This window comes from Cyclopterus lumpus, chromosome 9 (genome assembly GCF_009769545.1).
Source record: "Cyclopterus lumpus isolate fCycLum1 chromosome 9, fCycLum1.pri, whole genome shotgun sequence".
NCBI lineage: Eukaryota > Metazoa > Chordata > Actinopteri > Perciformes > Cyclopteridae > Cyclopterus > Cyclopterus lumpus.
In genome coordinates this window covers 7327545-7347050 of record NC_046974.1, presented here as the reverse complement: position 1 = coordinate 7347050, position 19506 = coordinate 7327545, and the positions used below count along the sequence as shown (strand labels likewise).

The following is a 19506-nucleotide window of genomic DNA, read 5'->3' as shown; positions in this document are numbered from 1 at the left end:
AACAGTACGCCCTAAAAGCAATTATTAGCGTCTTAGTCATCACAGGGGAAATATAAAATTTTTGAAAATCAGTGAGCAGGTTTTTTTTTTTTTTTTTTTTTTGTGAAACCAAATCCATCTTCTCCCTCCGGGCTTAACGATACTTCTATTACTGCAGTTTTCTTCTGGATTCATTTCCTGTTATACGGCCAAGCGTTGCTTGCACTACGACGCACTATTCACAGTCGGCGTCAAGCTCCAGGGGCAAGTGGAACTGATCAAAATGGATCTAACATAACTCAAGAGAAATTTTACATTCATGGCTCGAGGATAAGTTATTGTCATTCCGCCGCACAGGGTTGCGCAACACAATGTGTCGCTAGTGTCTCTTTCTATAGCTTCGGCATTTTGCCAGAATTGACGATAAACATTGTTTACAGGCTGCACAGTGTTGTGTGTATCATGTTCTTTCCTCTTGCGGTGAATGTAAATTCCGTCTATTATATGTCCCATTGTGTACTTACTCTTTGTCAACGTGAGCGTTGTCGCTGTGTTCATGCATTACGAGTCACAAGGACAATCTCCTGTACATTTATTGCTCTTGGCAAAGAAATTGACTCTTCGCGCTTTGTTTTAAAGATTTATGAAAACAGATAACACAAATGAAAGAATCAATCATATCGTGAGTGTTTAAAAACAATCCTTGCTTAGTGTAATATGTATATATTATGTATGTTTTGCACAGTTAGTTTGGAAGCGCACGTTAAGTAAGCATCCTCATTTGGCAAAAAACAAATGTGTATATTTTTTTAAGAAGTCCATGTTTTCACGATATGAATACAGGATGATGACCTTTGCTATATTTATATCCACTTTGAAGCTGGAACGCAGCGGTCCTGTGTCCATCTCTGGGTAATGCAAACCACCAACACTGGCATGAGCAAAACAAAACAATGTGAAACCCCGGCATTGGGAGATTTTTTTGGGATAAAAGGAACATTTTTACAGCATGGTGAAAAAAAAAAAAACTGTCTTTAAAACTAAAATCCCCTCTCATGACAATTGCGAGGGGGCTGGATTTTTATTTCACTCTCCCGGCTTAAAATTAGGCATACGGGTGTGTCCGCTTTGAGTGACGGGTGGGTACCGTCTCAAGTCACTTAGCCGCTAGCTGTCTCCTCTGCTGCGTCATCCGTGCCTCCTGCCTAAGCTCCACAGATGATCCACCTCTGAGCCCACTTTTGAATTAGTGGGGAGTTAGTGTCATCACTGCCAAGATGGCGACGGCCGCAGCCACCCAATTCGGGAAAACTACACTTTAATGAATGTACGGATGAGGAAAGAATTTATTTTTTATTTTAGAATAAATAACAAAAACAGGAAGAGGAGAGAGAAACTGTGAGAGGATTCTGTCCAGGTGCCTTGGGTCATTTGAGAGCCTAGGAAAGAAATGAAAGGTAAAGTGGATTAAAGGCAGAGGTTACACACACGCACACACACACACATTTTCCATTTAGCCGTAACAGGCTTAGGAAATAGCCAGCGATTTAAAGTGGACAACATCAGACCAGACCATTAGCAACACCCAAAGACATATGTGGGAGCTGCGACCTTGATGTGGGTCTAAAAACTATTTTTTAGACCCCAGGTGATCCAGTTCTCACAGCACAGAAAGATATTTTGTTGTTAAATCAGCAAAACCCTGAATGTCTCCCAGTGCATTTCCCATACAATGTTCAACAGATTGCTTTATGACACACAAAAAAAAACAGAAATCTCTCCCTTCGATCTGGCATCAAAACTGATCTTGCGTTAGAATTCCATCGTATTGAATTACTGAGAACTCAGCGGATTATCTGCAGACGTTGTTCAATTAGATACTTTACATTTTGTCTGCATATTGGTTTTACCAAAGATTGTAAATCCAACCGAGCCAAGCCACGAGTTTTTCGTGTTCGACATTTCAGTACACAAATGTCCACCTCTGGAACCTTTTAATAGTCCACGGCATACGTGCTACCCGTGTTTTTTCTCTCCATTTCAAATACATTAACAGTACGATTAATGCCACACAATAAAGGGTATCATCCAATGGACACAATGCTGTTGTGCAATATGAGCAATTTGATGAAAACAATAAATAAAAAAACGTTGACAGTTTTATTGCAGGCATGCTGTGTTCTTTTCTTTAGTGTATTCCACTCATGTTCTCCACAACAAGAGCACCAGCAGTTCTCACTTTGTATCGGCGAAGTCGATTTCATTCCAAGATGAATCCCGGGAGGAACCTGAAAGCTGTCTCATGTCCCCAGTTCAATACCAGCACCTCTATCGGTCAGCACTCCAACTGGTATTTGATCAGGTTGGCTGATGACACAGCTTTGGTTGGGAGTAAGGAACCTTGTAGTCCTCAGGCCTCAAAGAGGTTGTTGAGGGGTAAAAGGCATGTTGGCATCCTTCGCCTGCATGAGATCTTTAAGTTGGATTAAGAGGATTGCGAGCAGCGAAGAGGCTCAAGGGGAATTAGCAGATTCCCGCGAGGCTTTTATCAAGAGTGTCTTCATATTTCTGGTCTTTTTTTGTGTGGGGGGGCTCTGTTTTGTTGCAAAGAGGGCCACTTTTGTACCACGGTATCCATCTTGAATAAAGGATCGAGGATGCTTGCAATGGGTGTGGTTTGAGCATTAACTCATATAGGGCCCTATTTTACAAAGACTCATGATTCAGTGAGCTAAATAAGTTATTTAATGTGTGGTTACTGGTGTTGATAGAGACCACGTGGGAAAGAGACAGGAGTGAGCAAAAGAGAGGAAGTGAGAGGAAAGGTGAGATAGAGAGTGAAATATTGAGGGGGAAGGAATGTGTTCACACTGTGTGTGTGTGTGTGTGTGTGTGTGTGTGTGTGCGTTAATTTACACGCTCGCTCGCACAGCAGAGGGTGAACTATGGCGGAGGTGTTATGCTGTGCCCTGTGTCACACTCGCCCTCTCACCTCCATAAAAGATGCCGGCCTCAATCAATAACTAATTAGCTGCTAATTACCATGCTGGAAATACACAGCAGCGATCACATAAACATTCAAACATCCACGTATTGATAACTTGAGTCGGGGGGTGTGTCAAAACACACACACACACACACACATATAATTCAGGACTATCACTTGATGAAGGTGGAACGGACATGTTGACTATACCAATACGTTCAATATGAGATCCTAAAGGAAAACCTTGATAAGTGCATAAAAGGAACTAGCAGTCTTAAGCATGTCGAGTTGTGTGTCAGACCTACAGGCAGACACTCACTGTGGACGCCGTGTATTTTCTTCTTCGTTTTGGCTTATTTAAAGTGAGGAAATGTGAACAATTCTTTTCTCCTCATCCTGGAGACATTTAGCCGAGGTGAAGGCACTCAGTCACATCAGGACAATGAGGAAGAAAAAAATACTGTTATGTTTATCCTTCAGATTCACCACACATCTCATATTTGAACCACTGCAGAATAAGTCAAAGAAACATGTATTTATTTATTTTAATAATACATTTAAAAAAGCTACATTTTATTGTAACAGCGTTTCACTCTTGCCAGTAGGGGGGCTGTATTCACCTCCTTCCTGCCCTCATGCTCCCCATTGGCCTCCATCCATCTTTCTCTCTCTCTCTCTCTCTCTCTCTCTCTCTCTCACCCTGACATTTTGGCAGCTGTTGCCATGCCTCCATTTTGCATTCCCTGAGGGAGCCATGTTGTTTCCTGGGAAGTGCATTAGCGCCCCATCACTGGCACACACGGACAGTTCAGACACTACAGACAGGACTGCTGCTAGTTGTCCTGTGTGTGTGTGTGTGTGTGTGTGTGTGTGTGTGTGTCTGTCTGTCCTGCCCTGTGCTTGACCTGTCTTTGTAACAGTGCAGTGATGTTGGTAACAGAAGTAAGCTCAGTGTTTTCTCTTCCCGATCTGAGTATCGTGTGTGCGTGTCTTTGAGATCAGTGTAAAAGATTCACCTTCAGTATGAACCGCACTACAGATTACTAGATATTTTACAACGTCATCCTCTGTTAATTGTTTAGCAACGCCCCAAGAACAATATCAAATATTCATTTCACCCGGGGTCTGGTGCAAAGCCAATGCTTTGATATAAAGAAAAACAGAACATCTAACCAGAGATCAATGGACCTTTCGCTAAGCCCCGCCCCTGCTGTCAGAGCTACCAGGGAGCCCACACTGCCACTAACTGCACACCCCGGAATAAATATTATTAGAAATAGTGATTTCAGAGAGAAGCAGGCAGAAGGGTTTGAAGGATATATGCAGGACGTCGATACAGGTTCATATAAGATAAGACAAGCTAAAGACTACGAGTCACAGTGTAAAAGTGAACAACAGTGTCAACGTGATTAAAACAAACCACTTAGTTTTAATGTGAAAAACTAAACAAAAACTTTACAGATGTTCCCAAATCTTCACCAAGAGGCTAAGATCAGAAGCTCTAGAGCCTAAGAAATTGTCAGTAAAGTTCATATAACCATACTCAACCAGAGTCTATTGGGCCTGTCTGGTTGCAGACCTCTGGAGGAGCCAACCCTCCTTTACTCTTTGACTATCTATGTGCTGTTATCTAAGTTAAACTGACCCTAGCATTAACAGATCGGTGGCTATGCCATACAGAGGCAGTGGAGCACCGTGCCTTATTCAAAGCATGTCTGGGAAATAAACAAAAGTTATATATATTTCCACATATATTAAATCACTTGGGGTAAAACTGGGTAAAAACCCCAGGGCGTAGCTGCTTTTAGAGCTGTGGGAAACATTAGTGACACTTTTCATTTACTGGAGCAGCACTGGATGTATTTTCCAACTGAATAAATACAAAAAGAGAAGAAAAAAAATACTTGAAATCCATTTAGAAATATATGTATGCTATTATTTTTTTAAAAGGGACTGCTTTGGAATTACCGCCTGTGTTGTTCCCTTTACAGGCGTAGTCTTACTCAGTATCCACTGTTCCTGTGTGTGTGTGTGTGTGTGTGTGTTTGTACAAGAAATAGAGAGAGAGAGAAGAACAGACCAACAGAGAGAGGGACAGAAAGAGAACTACTTTCACTGTGTCAACTCTTTACAACCCTGTGTGTGTGTGTGTGTGTGTGTGTGTGTGTGTGTGTGTGTGTGTGTGTGAGAGAGAGAGAAAGACACTGCGTGTGTTCCTGTGATGGGTGGTCTCGCTCCAGTTGCTACATTTTAAGTCACACACACTTTACAGGGCACACAATACAAAAAGAGAAGAAAAAAACAACTTGAAATCCATTTTGAAATATATGTATTGCGTGCGTGCGTGCGTGCGTGCGTGCGTGTGTGGAAAGAGTTGCTGCATGGCTCGAGTGACGTTTATTTAAACCTGATCAAATAAAAGAGAGGGGAAAGTGATGATGAAACAGCAACAGACCAACAAATTAAATGTGTCTCTATGGAATAAATACAGAGCTAGAAAATGGCGGAAAATGCAAAAAGAAAAAAGAAAAATAGTTTCCCATATTTATTTCAAGAACTTTGAAAGGCACGCATTGGTTGTTCATCAATAAAACATCAACACACTAGTTTAGACTCCAGAAGAGACGGAGACTCCATTGATGCGTTGCTGTCCAGTTGGAGGTTACAGGAGGATCCAGATCAGCCTAGATGTCCTTGTTCCCCCCAGCCACGTCCTCCAGCACCTCCTGGGGAATCATGCTGGTCGGGATGGGAAATCTCTCCAGTGTGTCGGTCTGCCCCGGGGTCTCCTCCCCGGGTCGGACGTGCCCGGAATAGCTGCGCAGGCATCCTGATCAGACCCCTGCGCAGTTTGATGCTGTTTCTCTATAGTTCCCAAATTGCCTCCGTCTCCGGTCACTTTCTTTCTCTGGCCTTCTTTGTCATGTTTGCCACGTCGCCTATTTAAGAGTTGAGAAGTGAAAACACAGAGAAAGAGAGAGAGAGAGAGACTTGCCTCCGCTGCGGGGGCCATTACTGTGACATTAGAAAGGCCGGGCGGTTGAACACCTTTTACCGAGGTGGAGGGTCTGGCCTATCCGTAATTACACCAGTCATGTTCACGCACACACACACACACACACACACACACCATGTTTATAGAGTGATCCCAGGCAGGTTTAGTCTTTATATGAATGGCTGCTTCACATTTCCACTACGCAGATAGTAAAAAGCTTTTCAGTTTCATGTCAGCAACGAGACAGGTTTCATAATCAATCCTAACTCCTTAGACAGTGGAACTCATGCTGTGTTGCACGGAGAGCTTATGCAGAGGTCACAGCGGAAGTGGTGATCGAACTGTACAAAGACTGAGGGTATGACGTGGTTGCTTGCATAAGCCAAATATTGTAATATTTCATAATCTTTTAGAGTGTAATAATTGACCAAATTCACTTATTTTGTACAATTTCAAGATATAGAAATGTATTTAGCTCTATTGCAGGATAGGAGTAAGGAATACACGGCGTGTGCGCTCTGACTGTTTCTTATATTTAAATATGATTTTAATAGGGTGTCAGGAATAACCCAAAAAAGGCCAACTCTTACAGCAAATACAGACACTTTCTAAAGCACACACACACACACACACACACACACACCTAGGCCACAATAGGGACATACAGGCAGACATATTGGGGCCAGTGTTGACTTATATCCCTATGCTAATGAGCATGCTAATTTGCACTACTGTCCAACACACACACATACATACACACACACACACACACACACACACACACACACACACACACACACACACACACACATATGAACCCACACAGAGAAAAGCCTCCTGCCTTTTCCTAAAGCCCTGCAGACCACCCCACCAAGGGGAGTCAAGGTTAGAGAGTCTTTTGAAGTGCAGCTTTTATAAACTACTTTTCATTGTCTCGTTGGAGAGAGACAGTAAAGAAGATAGAAAGAAAAGAGTTTACTGGAGTTAAGAATTAGTGAAATTTAATCTGGCAGAAGCTGCCAATTAGTTATTCATTGTAATTGTGCTAATGTTGCAGAATAAATGCCACTGATACATTTCATATGATTGTTGTTGTGTTGCGTTGCTATTGAGCGGCAGATACAGTTACGGGGACACGGAACTGATATTCCCCAAATGCAGCGCAGCACCGGCTCTAACAGAATATGTAGTAATGGAAACTGTGTGCAGCAATGAACAACAAGGCGTGAATATATTTGTTTTACCGGTAGTTAAATACCAGGAAAACAGATAAGATATCTAAGTGTTTTCTTTAATATCGCAGCGGTTCAACTGGAAGCGAAACAACACCTCATACGTCCATTTATTTTCTTTTTCCCGTCTCTGTAAATGTTACCATCCAGTAATACAATGACTTACAAAACACACTTTTAAAATGCCAATTAAATCTGTCGCTGTTGGATTATGTGGTAATCTTTCATGAAAGATAATGATTCGATAACGAGCAAGTCATTGTTCTGCAGTCTCAGCAAATGGTCAATATAATTATGCTTAACAGTCACTATAAAGTACCCAAACAACCTGCCAACAGCAACCTTGGCAGGGTCAAAAGGTCGTGGTTACCGGATACTTAATGATGGATAAAGTATGATGGATAAAGTAACGTTTTGCAATACAAGAAATACGAATCCTACCCATCAAAAGGAGAGGCTGTCAATTATCGTACATCCGCTCTTATCTTTGTCTTTCCTTTTTGCACATCCCTTTATCTCTCTCTCTCTCTCTCTTTCCATAACTCTCGCCATTCTTTTCTTTCCATTACTGGATTTTTTTTTGTTTCTTTGTTTCTTTATTCATTTCTCTTTCTTTATCCCTCTCTCCTTCTCTGTCTCCATCTCTCTCGTCTCCCTTGATTAGACAGTTTTATTGTGCAAATGGCCATTAGAGGACATTTTACTCCCTCATTTTGCGAATTCAAAATGACAGGCCTAGTGATATGCTGCTTACTCGTGTGTGTGTGTGTGTGTGTGTGTGCGTGTACGTATGCGTGCATATGTGTGCGCCTCCTACCGAAATGACAGCCATATGAAACTATGTGCAGAGGAGATTGGCCTAGAGTGGGTTTTCTTAAATGATGGACAGGTGGGAGGTCTAATCCCATCAGAGAGTTGATTAGCCAGTCCCTCAGGGCCCGCCCCTGTCTACCAAGTGGGCCCTGATTGGATGATATGATTCCTAAAGTCGGATGGATTGGATTGCCCGAGGCAGAGAACAAGTGCAATGGGCAGAGAGGGAAGGAGGGAGAGTGTGAAACACACAGAAAAAACGACCCGTAGATGAAATCTGAGTGTGAGAGAGATGGATGGATTGAAAATAAACATCTGAGAGAGACTAATGGGGAGAATCCGAGACCGTAAGAGATAGACGGGAGACAGAGGGAGAAGTAGCTGTAAATTCAGACAAATCACTTAGCTTGAAGGGAGATGAAGGTGGATTTAAATAAATGACTTAGCTTGGGGAGATCACCGGTAAATGGGGGTGCGTGGGTGGTTGACACGCGGGGCTCCTGAGTTTTTGAGGAATGGGAGTCGAGTGGAAGACAGAAGAGTAATAAGATAAAAGCTCATTCCATACTCTGTATTTTGATTTATGCAGCACAAATCTCTCATTTTCTGGGCAGGTTTTTGTCCAGATGTGACAACTCTAATTCAAGTCAAGCAGAACTTGGCCCAGTACAAGACAACATATTTTGCGCTGGATTATCATTGCAATAAATAAACTGGTCACAGTGGCGGAAAAACAAATGGGTTTCATGTAACGCAAGGCGCCTCTAATCTGACAGCGCCGTTGTTGCTTTTAAGGCCTGACATTCAAAGAACGAGCAGAAGTTCCTTTGGGGGGGGGGGGGGGGGGGGGACCATCAATTAACCTCAACACAAAAAGCCCAGGAATAAAACATGTAATTTTCTCTGAAACGAGCCCGAGGTCTGTGGGTTAGAGGTTCCCGCATGCATAATATCCTCTTTAGGCTGCGGGAGGATCATCAGAAGGAAAAGAGCCCAAAAAGGTATTTTAGAAAGTCTAATTGTCAAGCTGATAACATTGTGTAGCTCATAGGGTTGTTTGTGTACTACGATACGAAAGGGTATCGAGCTTTTGACACTTATGGAAGCTGTGAGAAGAAATCATTTACCACCTCAGTTTATGTTTGGGAAGACAAAAAAAACTGTGCAAGATTTCGTCAAGAAAAAAAAAAATACCATCTGCATTTTTTTCCCCACTTGGCAAAAACCGCGTGTGTATGTGTGTGTGTGTGTGTGTGTGTGTGTGTGTCCATCTTTCCTTTAAAATGATTCAGCCTCTTTAAACATCGCTTTCTTGTCTGTTTTTTGTTGCTGAAATTGCTGCTGAGAAGTTAGGAAAGTTTTCTGCAATTGTCTTTGGAGTCTTGCACACTTGTTGTGGTGGTGGTGGTGTTGTTGTTGTTGTTGTTGTTGTTGCGTCTTTTGATGAACGGGAAGAACATTTAACTGCTGAGATCCACACTTTTACTTTCCCCCGCCACTGTTTTCTCTCTGCTTTTCCTTTGCTCTTCTTTTACCCCTCTCTCTCTCTCTCTTTCTCTCTCTCTCCCTTTCTCTCTTTCTCTCTCTCTCTCAGAAACAGAGAGATTAAATCCATTCCTCAGTGTCCTCAAACCACCGAATCAGCCGTTTGCACCAACACACACTTGTTTGTCCGCGTCTTGTTTTGCATCTTTGTGTGTCTCTCTTCCTGAGCCTGTGTGCGTAGCGGCCATCCCAAACGGATTCATATTTCCTTCCAATTATTATAATAAATAACACTAGGTCTGATAGTAATAACAGTCCATTTGAAATATTAATAAGATAGTCTAGTCCTTCACGGTCTCTGTATTTCTTGTTTCCCAATGCATGGTACTTTCCTGATGCTGAAATGTTAAGGGTAAAATCATGTTTATTATCTCTGGGAGATTCACGAGGCTTGTTTTAACCGCGGTGACATAATGCTTCTTGAAGTCAAGTCCTTTGTGGCCTGCTCTCTCCCAAATGAATGTGACTGGTTAGAAGTTGTTTCAGCCTCCACGGGGACAACGTAATGTCTAATGTTAAAAGTTTCTATTTTACTCGGCTCGGTTCTTTCTTTGGAAGCCATTAAAATTGCATCTAAATACCCTCTCTGACGGAAACAGAAGAAACGGTTGACGTATGAAAGCCATTTATCCCCGAGAAGTTACTTCACCAAAATCAAGGTGTCATTCGGTTCGCCAAAATAACTACCAGAGAGCAAGAGACAGAGATATTGCCACGTGTTAATGCATCGTCTTTAAAGGAACGGTTTAACATTTTGTGGAAATAAGTTTATTACCGAGAGTTAGATTAATATCTATTCACAGCCTCTAAGACCGAATGGTAGAGCGTGCACTCGAGGAGAAATACTCTCTGAGTTTTCCTCTTAAACATTTAAATCCAGTAGTAATAGTAAATAGTAAAAGACGGGCGCCGAGTGGAAGAGAAGAAGACCTCTTGATGCCGCTGCAGTGCTTATTGATGCATATTTGGGTGCTGCAAAAAACGGGTGCTGATTTTAATATTAATATTATTGTTATGATTGAGTGTGTTTTCAAGTAATTATGGCGTCCTATCGCTGTTTGTTTGTTGTTTGTTGTCGTTTTCTTTTGCGTAATTGCCTGCTGGCTCTTGCCAGAACGATCTTTTTTCCCGCGAGTCTCGTGAAGAAAGCAAATGAGCATATTTCCCAAAAAGTGGAACTATTCCTTTTAAACCGCGTATGATAACTGATTTATTCAGGCTTACATTGGGCATGACAAATTACAAAAATTACCACTCACATGTCTTTTTTTTCACATCGTCAAAAAATAGGTTATTACAGTATGTATGAATAAAGACGTCACAGGCTCTCTTCTACTCTCCGCCCCTCTGCTGCTCACGCTGCCAGGCCCCCAGCTGTGTGTGCGTGCGTGTTGTGCGTATTGTGCGTTCGTGTTGTGTGTGCGTGCGCGTGCGTCTGCTCGTATTCACGCGTTAATGCTTTCTCTGTGTGTCGCCTTCTCCACATCATGTCTCCTGCAGCACTCGTGAGTCTATTTTGGCACTTTGCTCCACAGCTCTGTGCCATGTGGACACACACACACACACACACACACACACACACACACACACACACACACACTGAGAGAGAGACACAAAGAATACAGCGAAAAGTATCTGCAAGAAGTAATAAAGTAAATTGAACTGCTCGAAAAGAGAGGAGGTGAAAGAAAATGATAATAAAGAATGGGAAAGTAGCAAGAAAACCACAAATGCCTTTTACTGCTCAGCTGTTTGAAGCCGTTATGAATTATTTGCGTGGCATATACCATTCAACGTGCTGTTACGATTGCAGAAGGAGGATTATGAGTTGTATATCGTGTTCGTTTTCCCGCATTCCATTATTTTATTTTTTTTACTGCAGCGGAATCAAATCCACAGTTTGTAAACCCCAAAATCTTCTGTGTCGCCGACCTGAAAAGTTCCCGAGCCTATATTTCTTCAAAAAAACGTTCCAATTGCCTGACAAAAAAAATTAACTCAAACTTGATTTTTCTAAAATGTTCCCTCGGGGCATTCAGCCATGGAGCAGAAGTAATTCAGCGAACCTGCGGTGGGAATGACAAACATGGACAACAGTGGCAGTTCAAGCACAGCCATTGTGCATCCCCTCCACTGCTGCTGTCTTAGACCTTCATTGGAAACCAAACCCGGGCCACAGTAACCAAGTGCAGTTTTCACACTGATTTATACCTGGAATATGAAAAATGATTCGGAGAAATAGTTTGAGGCACCAACAGTCTAACATCCCTTTGATGTTAACAAGCGGTAAATCAGGTTTCAGAGAGAGAGGAAGATGAAGAGGGAGGGCGAGGCAGAGACAAAGGGAAAAGAGAGGGTCAAGAGAGGGAAATGGGAGGACGTTGGGGGAGATGTGAAGAAAGTTAAAGGGAGAGAAGAAAAGACATGAATTGAAACGAGCGAGCGGAGAGCAGGAGGGTTGGGCACCTTTCCCTTTTATGTTGGGTAGCGGGAGCAAAAGAGACCAAAGTCAAATTGAAAGAAATTAAAAGGTTCGAAAAGATGGAGGGAGGAATCGGTTTAGCTCCGATACGTACAAAATGTTAACCTCTTAGAGATGAAAGGGTTTCATGAGGAAGCCAGAAGAAAAAAAATACATGTCTCGCCACACTAAATGTGTGTCAGCGCTGTGTGTGTGTGTGTGTGTGTGTGTGTGTGTGTGTGTGTGTGTGTGTGTGTGTGTGTGCTTGTTTGTGTTTATCAGGGATCCTCGACAATAATCAGCCAGAAACTGATGGAAAATCCTCAAGTCAATATTTCAGTATACCAAATGTTCTCCAAATTCTCACTCTAGAGCCGCTCCTTTACATATTTTTTTTTATTATTTTACTCTTCTTATTGTAAAATCTCTTTTAAAACATTCTAAAATGTTTGCTGCGTCACTCATATTTCGAGGAAAAGCTGAACGTTCTGCTGCTGTGTGTGTGTGTGTGTGTGTGTGTGTGGTGGACTCACGCCGAGGCAAATTATCTTGTTTGCATAAATCAGAAACAATTAAAAATGATTGTAGAGGAAATACTTTCGTCAACAGTCAAATACGTGTGGGTGGATTTTTTTGACCGCGGGGCCGTGTTTTTCAAGTTATCGGGTAGATTAAATTGTGTTTTGGCAAACATTTTCTCCCTTTTCGTTTTGTGTGTTCAGACGAAGCGCAAAGCATGCGCAGAGCGACGTGAGTGTATATTCACTCTCCTGGAGGCTTCCTTTCTTTTCCATTAGGTCTTGAGAAAAAAAAAATCTGGCTCTGGAAATGGTTGTCCATAGGGGAGACAGAATATACAGAAACTGTGCAGGCATAGAGAACTAAAACAATCACATAAAAGAGGATAAAGGCTGAGTAGAACTGCAGTTGACTGTTGCACTTTTCTTTTTTTAAATAATGGAAAAATACTGGCGTTAAAAATACCCACAGTAAAATACCTTGGCTTTCCTCACTGTGCCATGTTACTACTACTAATAATAATAATAATGCATTGAATTATGGCTTTTCATGATACTCAAAGACACTTCACATAATTATAACATCCTAAAAGCTAAAAATAAATAAATAAGAATAACTAAAATACAGGTAAAAAAACAAATAAAACAAATAGGGACTTTCTGACTCGCTCTGACCTTTATAAAAAAAACAAAAAAACAGTCACACATTAAAAGCAGTTCTGAACAGGTGGGTTTTGATTTGCGATTTGAATGAGGAAAGATCAGTGCAGTCTCGGATGAGTTTGGGGAGAGAGTTCCAAAGGGAGGGGGCAGATATGGAGAAGGCTCTGCCACCCCACATCCGGTGCTTGGTCCTATGTGGGATGGACAGGAGATCATCAGAGGAGCGGAGCCGACGGGATGGAGTGTGGTGGTGGAGCAGGTCGGTGAGGTAGGAGGGGGCCTGATTATGGAGGGCTTTGTGAGTGAGGAGAAGGATTTTGTAGTGGATCCGTTGTGGGACGGGGAGCCAGTGAAGGCTCTGGAGAACAGGGGTGATGTGATCACGGGAACGGGAGTGGGTGAGCAGGCGAGCAGCAGAGTTCTGGATGTATTGGAGTTTGTTATAGGATTTTGGAAGATGTGCCGTAAAGAATACTATTGCAATAGTCAATTCTGGAGGTGATGAAGGCGTTGGATTAAAGTTTCAGCAGCAGATGAGGAGAGTGATGGGCGGAGACGGGCAATGTTTTTTAGGTGGAAGAAGGAGGTTCTGGTGATTTGTTTGATGTGATGTTCAAATGAGAGGTTGCTGTCAAACATGACTCCGAGGTTTGCGGACGTGAGGGGAGGGAGACAGAGTGGAGTTATCGATGGTGAGGCAGAAGTTGTGACTGGTTTTGGTGAGAGATTTGGGGACGATGATGATCATATCCGATTTATCACAGTTGAGTTTGAGAAAGTTGGTTTGCATCCAAACTCCCCCGTGGGTTGCGAAAAAAAACTCCCAAAGTCTCTGAAATGCACGCGACGCGCAGACATGTTTTTAGGTTTAAAAAAATACAAAGCGGTAAAATAATAATAATAATGATTGTCGATAAATGAGGCGGAGGGGGGGGGGAAAAAGAGTTGCCGGCTCACATTCCTCTTGGAAGTTACCAAGAAATGCACAAATGCGCTGGTTTCCCTCACAAGCCTGGTATCTCTGGAAGAATATGAGCGATGGTGATGCTGAAAGAGAGCATATAGACACTAGGGAGCTCAATTAATATTGAGAATACATGTATACGTTTAAAAACTGAGCGGTGTAATGAATAGGAGGCGGAGCCCAGGGGGACGGAAAGGCTACATTTATGGAAATTAGCGGTTTTGCATTAGAAAAACATTCACGCAGACAGACAGTGAGAGACAGACAGACAGTGAGAGACAGACAGACAGTGAGAGACAGACAGACAGTGAGAGACAGACAGACAGTGAGAGACAGTGACAGACAGACAGACAGACAGACAGACAGTGCGAGACAGACAGACAGTGACAGACAGACAGACAGTGCGAGACAGACAGACAGTGAGAGACAGACAGACAGTGAGAGACAGACAGTGAGAGACAGACAGACAGTGAGAGACAGACAGACAGTGCGAGACAGAGAGACAGTGACAGACAGACAGACAGTGACAGACAGACAGACAGTGACAGACAGACAGACAGTGACAGACAGACAGACAGTGAGAGACAGTGACAGACAGACAGACAGACAGACAGACAGTGCGAGACAGACAGACAGTGCGAGACAGACAGACAGTGACAGACAGACAGACAGACAGTGAGAGACAGACAGACAGTGACAGACAGACAGACAATGACAGACAGACAGACAAAAGGAGTTCATGTTAAATGAAAGGCTGAGAGTGAAATCGGAAAGGGGCGGGGCCAGTAAGTGTACCGCGGCGAGATGAAAGGGATCCTAAAAGGGAACATAAGTGTGAGAAAGAGAGGGAGGAGAAGTTAAATACATGCCGGGAATGGATGAACGGCCGTGGAAATAAAATAGAATAAAATCGGAGAAAAATGAGGCACACAATGACAATATACCCAACACAGTTTTGCAGCTATTGGTATGATTTAATATGTAATGCGTAGCTTGAATATGAAGAGCATTGAATCAGTGAAAGTCTCTTTTTTTCTAGACACAATATATACAAAATCAGCTCCCGCGACAACGTTAGCAAAAATGACAATAAGCCTAAAGTTAAAGTTCCCTTTCTTCATGAATCCACGTCATCTCCATCAGTCGTGCAGTCAGACAAGCAAGGAGGGAGGAAACGAAACGGACTAAGATCCGTGCTGCTCCGTCGTTCTGCTCGTCAGAGTGCTGTCCACTGTTCTGAAACACGACCATAATAATCCACATGCATGTTTTGTCCCTTCACTATCAACTGAATTTTAATCTGCTTTTCCATAATTATGGAAAACCCCATACTGGTGCTTCAGTAACTACAGTTGTTCAAGCTAGAGCGTGTTTCAACTGCTTCATATATTACAATAGGTATTGTAGTCCAGTGTGTCGGGACCCTCCTCGGGGTCGCCAGATAAATCTGAGTGGTCACGATAATAACGATAATTTACAGTGCCATGGTTTAACATTGAGTAGATGCCCTTAGATACAGGCACTGCAGACACACTGCTGAGCTGTGACTGACTCGTGTTAAACCACGGGCAGATTATTGAGACAATTAGACACAGACATGCTGAGGGCCCCACCATCTCTACTCCACAGGACCAAGACACACAGACTTTTACTTTTCCATTTTCCATCTCTTGGATGTCATTTTTCTGTCTTTTTTTGTTGTTTGTGTTCGTTTGAATACATTGTGTGTGTGTGTGTGTGTTTTTTTTGTGTTTCTGTAGTCATATTGTGTTTCTTTGAGGTCATTCTTTTGTCATTTTTGGTTCATTTGTGTTTTTTTGAGGTCGTTCTTTTGTCGTTTTGTGGAGCCATCTGTGTCTCTTTGTAGTCATTTTGTGTTTCAGCGCGGCCATTTTGCATCTCTTCAAGTGACATTTTGCAAGTGAATGGCAAAGGGGGGCCCCTGACTCTTTGGGTCCCTGGAGCTCAGCCTGGTCGGCCAGTTTCATAATCCATCCACGATTTAATGTAACAGAATGTGTTACTGCGAAATCTAGATGTGACTTCATATGCATTACTGTAAACAATGAGACCGTAATTAAGATGACTGATAGTCTCTAACTTATATCAGTGTAAGATTGAATTTCTTTTATCATTTTCCTTTTTTTTGCCCTCCAGTCTCTTCAAATTTAAGAACAGATCCCTCAGATCCATTGGCACACAGTTTAAAATGCAGGGCAAAGGTTGGCAATACTCTCGTGGGTGGTTTCATGTGTTCAAAGAAATTATACTAATGTCTTCAAATGAATGTGATTTACTAGTTTTAGAACGGTGCACATTACATTCCTCCAGATTGGTGGAGGTGACATGGGAGCTTCCTATGCACAAAACCCCAAATGCCACCGACGTGGCAGCGAGAAGCTACAGAAGCATGTTATTAACCTTTCTTTCTAGGGCACTTTGCAATATTGTGTTCCAAAGTGCTTCACAGGAGGAATAAAAGTGTACGCAATCTTACTGGCTGCAAGAGCGCGAATGTTCTAATGAATACTCGCTCCAGGCTTTGCTTCAGGAATCCACAACAGGGGCTGCATCTGTTTCTGCTCAAATCTCCCGGGTTAAGTGTGTGCGAGGTCAGTGATAAATGTCAGACTCTGCATGGATAATGTGCCCAAACTCAAACCCGACTCTCCTCTTTTTTGTTCTCGTCCTCTGTTCAGGTTTCCCCAAACTGTGACCAGGTGTTGGTGAACGGCAAAGAAATGCGCGGTCGGCAGTCGTTGGCAGTCGACTTCACGTACCTGCACCTTTCTGCTCAGCTGCAGCTCACCGTCTGGGTGCCCAAGCTCCCTCTGCAGATAGACGTGTCGGATACGGAGCTGAGCCAGGTCAAAGGCTGGAGGGTACCGATCGTCTCCAACAAGAGGTGAAATACCTGCGTGACCTCGAGGGAACATTTTGAGGGAAAACATAAGCTAGTTTGCATTTTCATCTGGTGCCTTCTCCATCTTCACGTGGAAAAAACTCATCGCTGGCGATTCAGACCAATGTCTCTCTTCAAGTGTTCTTCAAACACGTTTAAGTGATTTTACAGTTGATAAATAAACTTGTCCATGCCTTCTGGTGGACAAACTAAAAGGGTGACACTGTTTCAAAGTGATCTCATACATATATATATCTGTATATATACATATATATGTATATTCATATACATATATATGTTGTTAATTATCAGCTGACATATACACCTGTGCTAATATATCTGCAATCCTATTATATTGATCAATATGGTAACATATTTGCTGCTAATTGCTCTAGTAGGCCATATTAATTAAGTGATTTTTAATTATTAAATAGTAAATGTATTCTTTTGTATCACATGCACTTTCCTTTGGCATGAACCAGCCGGTTGCTACACGTACACTAGTGACTGATCTAAACCCACACAAGAGCGGACACTTTCTTTTGCAGCTGAGGGAGAAAAGAAAGAATAAATCGAGGCAATGGGTTACTGTGAATGTGTGTGTCCTTTGTGTGCGTTGGTACGTGCATGCTTGCGTGCGTGTGTGTGATATAATGCTTATTGAATGGAAAAAGTGAGAGCACATATCGTTCCCAGCCGGTCTATAATTTCCAATGGGGTCAAGGCCTGCCTGGCTTTACTGATGACACCCATTGTGGCTTTAGCATCATTGCCACTGAATGAGGCATTCAGTCAACACACGCACACACACACACGCACATACATGCGCACAAACACACGCACACATGCACACAAACACACACACGCACACAAACACACACACGCATGCGCACACACTCAAAACAGAGACAATGCAAGAGGGCGGATCAGTTACGGAATGTTGGTGTGTGCAGTAGTGTAGTGTGTGTGTGTGTGTGTGTGTGTGTGTGTGTGTGTATGTGTGTGTGTGTGTGTGTGTTTGAAGGAAGGAGGGTGAAGGCATGAAAATATATAGAAGGAATGTAGACCAGACTATAAACCGACACTGCAGCATATACCCATTATAACTGTAAGTAGTGGTTGTCTCTCGGTGTATTTCAATTTGTATTAATACAATACAACATTTAGAAGATTACAGAGCCTTAGCAGGAGTATATATTCATTTTTTTTCATCTTTTGAGCCCTTAAATATACCTTTTCTATACCCTTTCTTTCTTTCTTTCTGTTACTTCCACTCCTCTGTCTCACAGAGTCTGTATCGTTTAATCAGATCTTTCAACTGAAAGACATCTAAATGTGTGTATTTCCTCCGAGGACGGAGTTATGGTGTTGCAGTACGAACATCAAGCATGTGACAACACTTCTTTGGGCTACATTTGGGTTTAGCTGAGCACATATACCTCAATGATTTATATCATCTAAGCACCTCTCACTTCAGTATGGAGAAGGGACGTCCACATTTAAATACACAGCCTCCAACTTAGTTTCCTGAACTCAAATTCAAAAAACTAGTTTTTAAGGCTCAGATTGTAATAACAGCATACCCTTACTAACCTGAAGCACACACACACACAGCTGAAATATGCACTTATGTTATCATAACCCCATTGCTTATGGTGTGCGTGTGTTTTTCTCTTGGTTGTGTGTGTGTGTGTGTGTGTGTGTGTGTGTGTGTGTGTGTGTGGTCATTTCAAGCCTCATTCGGGCAGTTATCAAAGTCATCCTATTGATGCTGGACAACTTTTGAGTGGCCAAATAATTAAACCAATATAACGCTAGTCTGTGATGAAGAAAATAAAAATGCTACCTGCTCATCCCACAGGAAAGATATTTCCAGTATAGTGGCAGTTTTTAAATATGTGACATAAGTTAAGTATGTTACATCACTTAACTAACTTACTTTGTTGACTTTTGGTTCCACGTGGGACTTGAACAGCGGTCCCCTGGTCTGTTTATTCACTTCTACATCCCGCCAGATCTCACTACCTAAATCCACTTTGTTGCTGTTTGTACTACGTCACCTTAGTTCCTCCTTTATTCCCGCAGTGCGGCCGAATGGAGCATCATAGTTTAAATCATAGGCCACTGACCAAGCTGTCGTATTTGACCCCTCAGGAGTGAGAACAGGCTGCCCCCAACAAGGACCAGAGAAAATGTATTTGTAGAGAGCAGCTTTTCAGAGGAATGAAACAATGTTGAAACAACAACTACATTCTAAAAGATACAAGGAATCCTAACCCTAACGCTAAAGTCTTGAGATTAAGTACAGGCTAAAACAAAACCAGAATTTAATTGTTTCCTCTGTGCAACTGAATCCAGTTGTCTGTCATCTACAGGTTGAAAGTATTCAGTGGAAAATGGACAACGCTTATATTATCAGGAAATATAGAGCGGAGTGTCATCTGCATC

At 42.4% G+C, this 19506-nt stretch overlaps 1 protein-coding gene across 1 annotated transcript in view; it reads left to right on the top strand.

The window, feature by feature from the left end:
- si:dkey-215k6.1 (transmembrane protein 132B) overlaps positions 1 to 19506 on the top strand; it is a 205936-nt gene that overhangs the window by 176893 nt on the left and 9537 nt on the right. The window contains exon 7 of the mRNA XM_034541835.1: positions 16856 to 17061. Within this exon, the coding sequence (XP_034397726.1) occupies positions 16856 to 17061 (206 nt within the window). The remainder of the gene's footprint in view (positions 1 to 16855; positions 17062 to 19506) is intronic.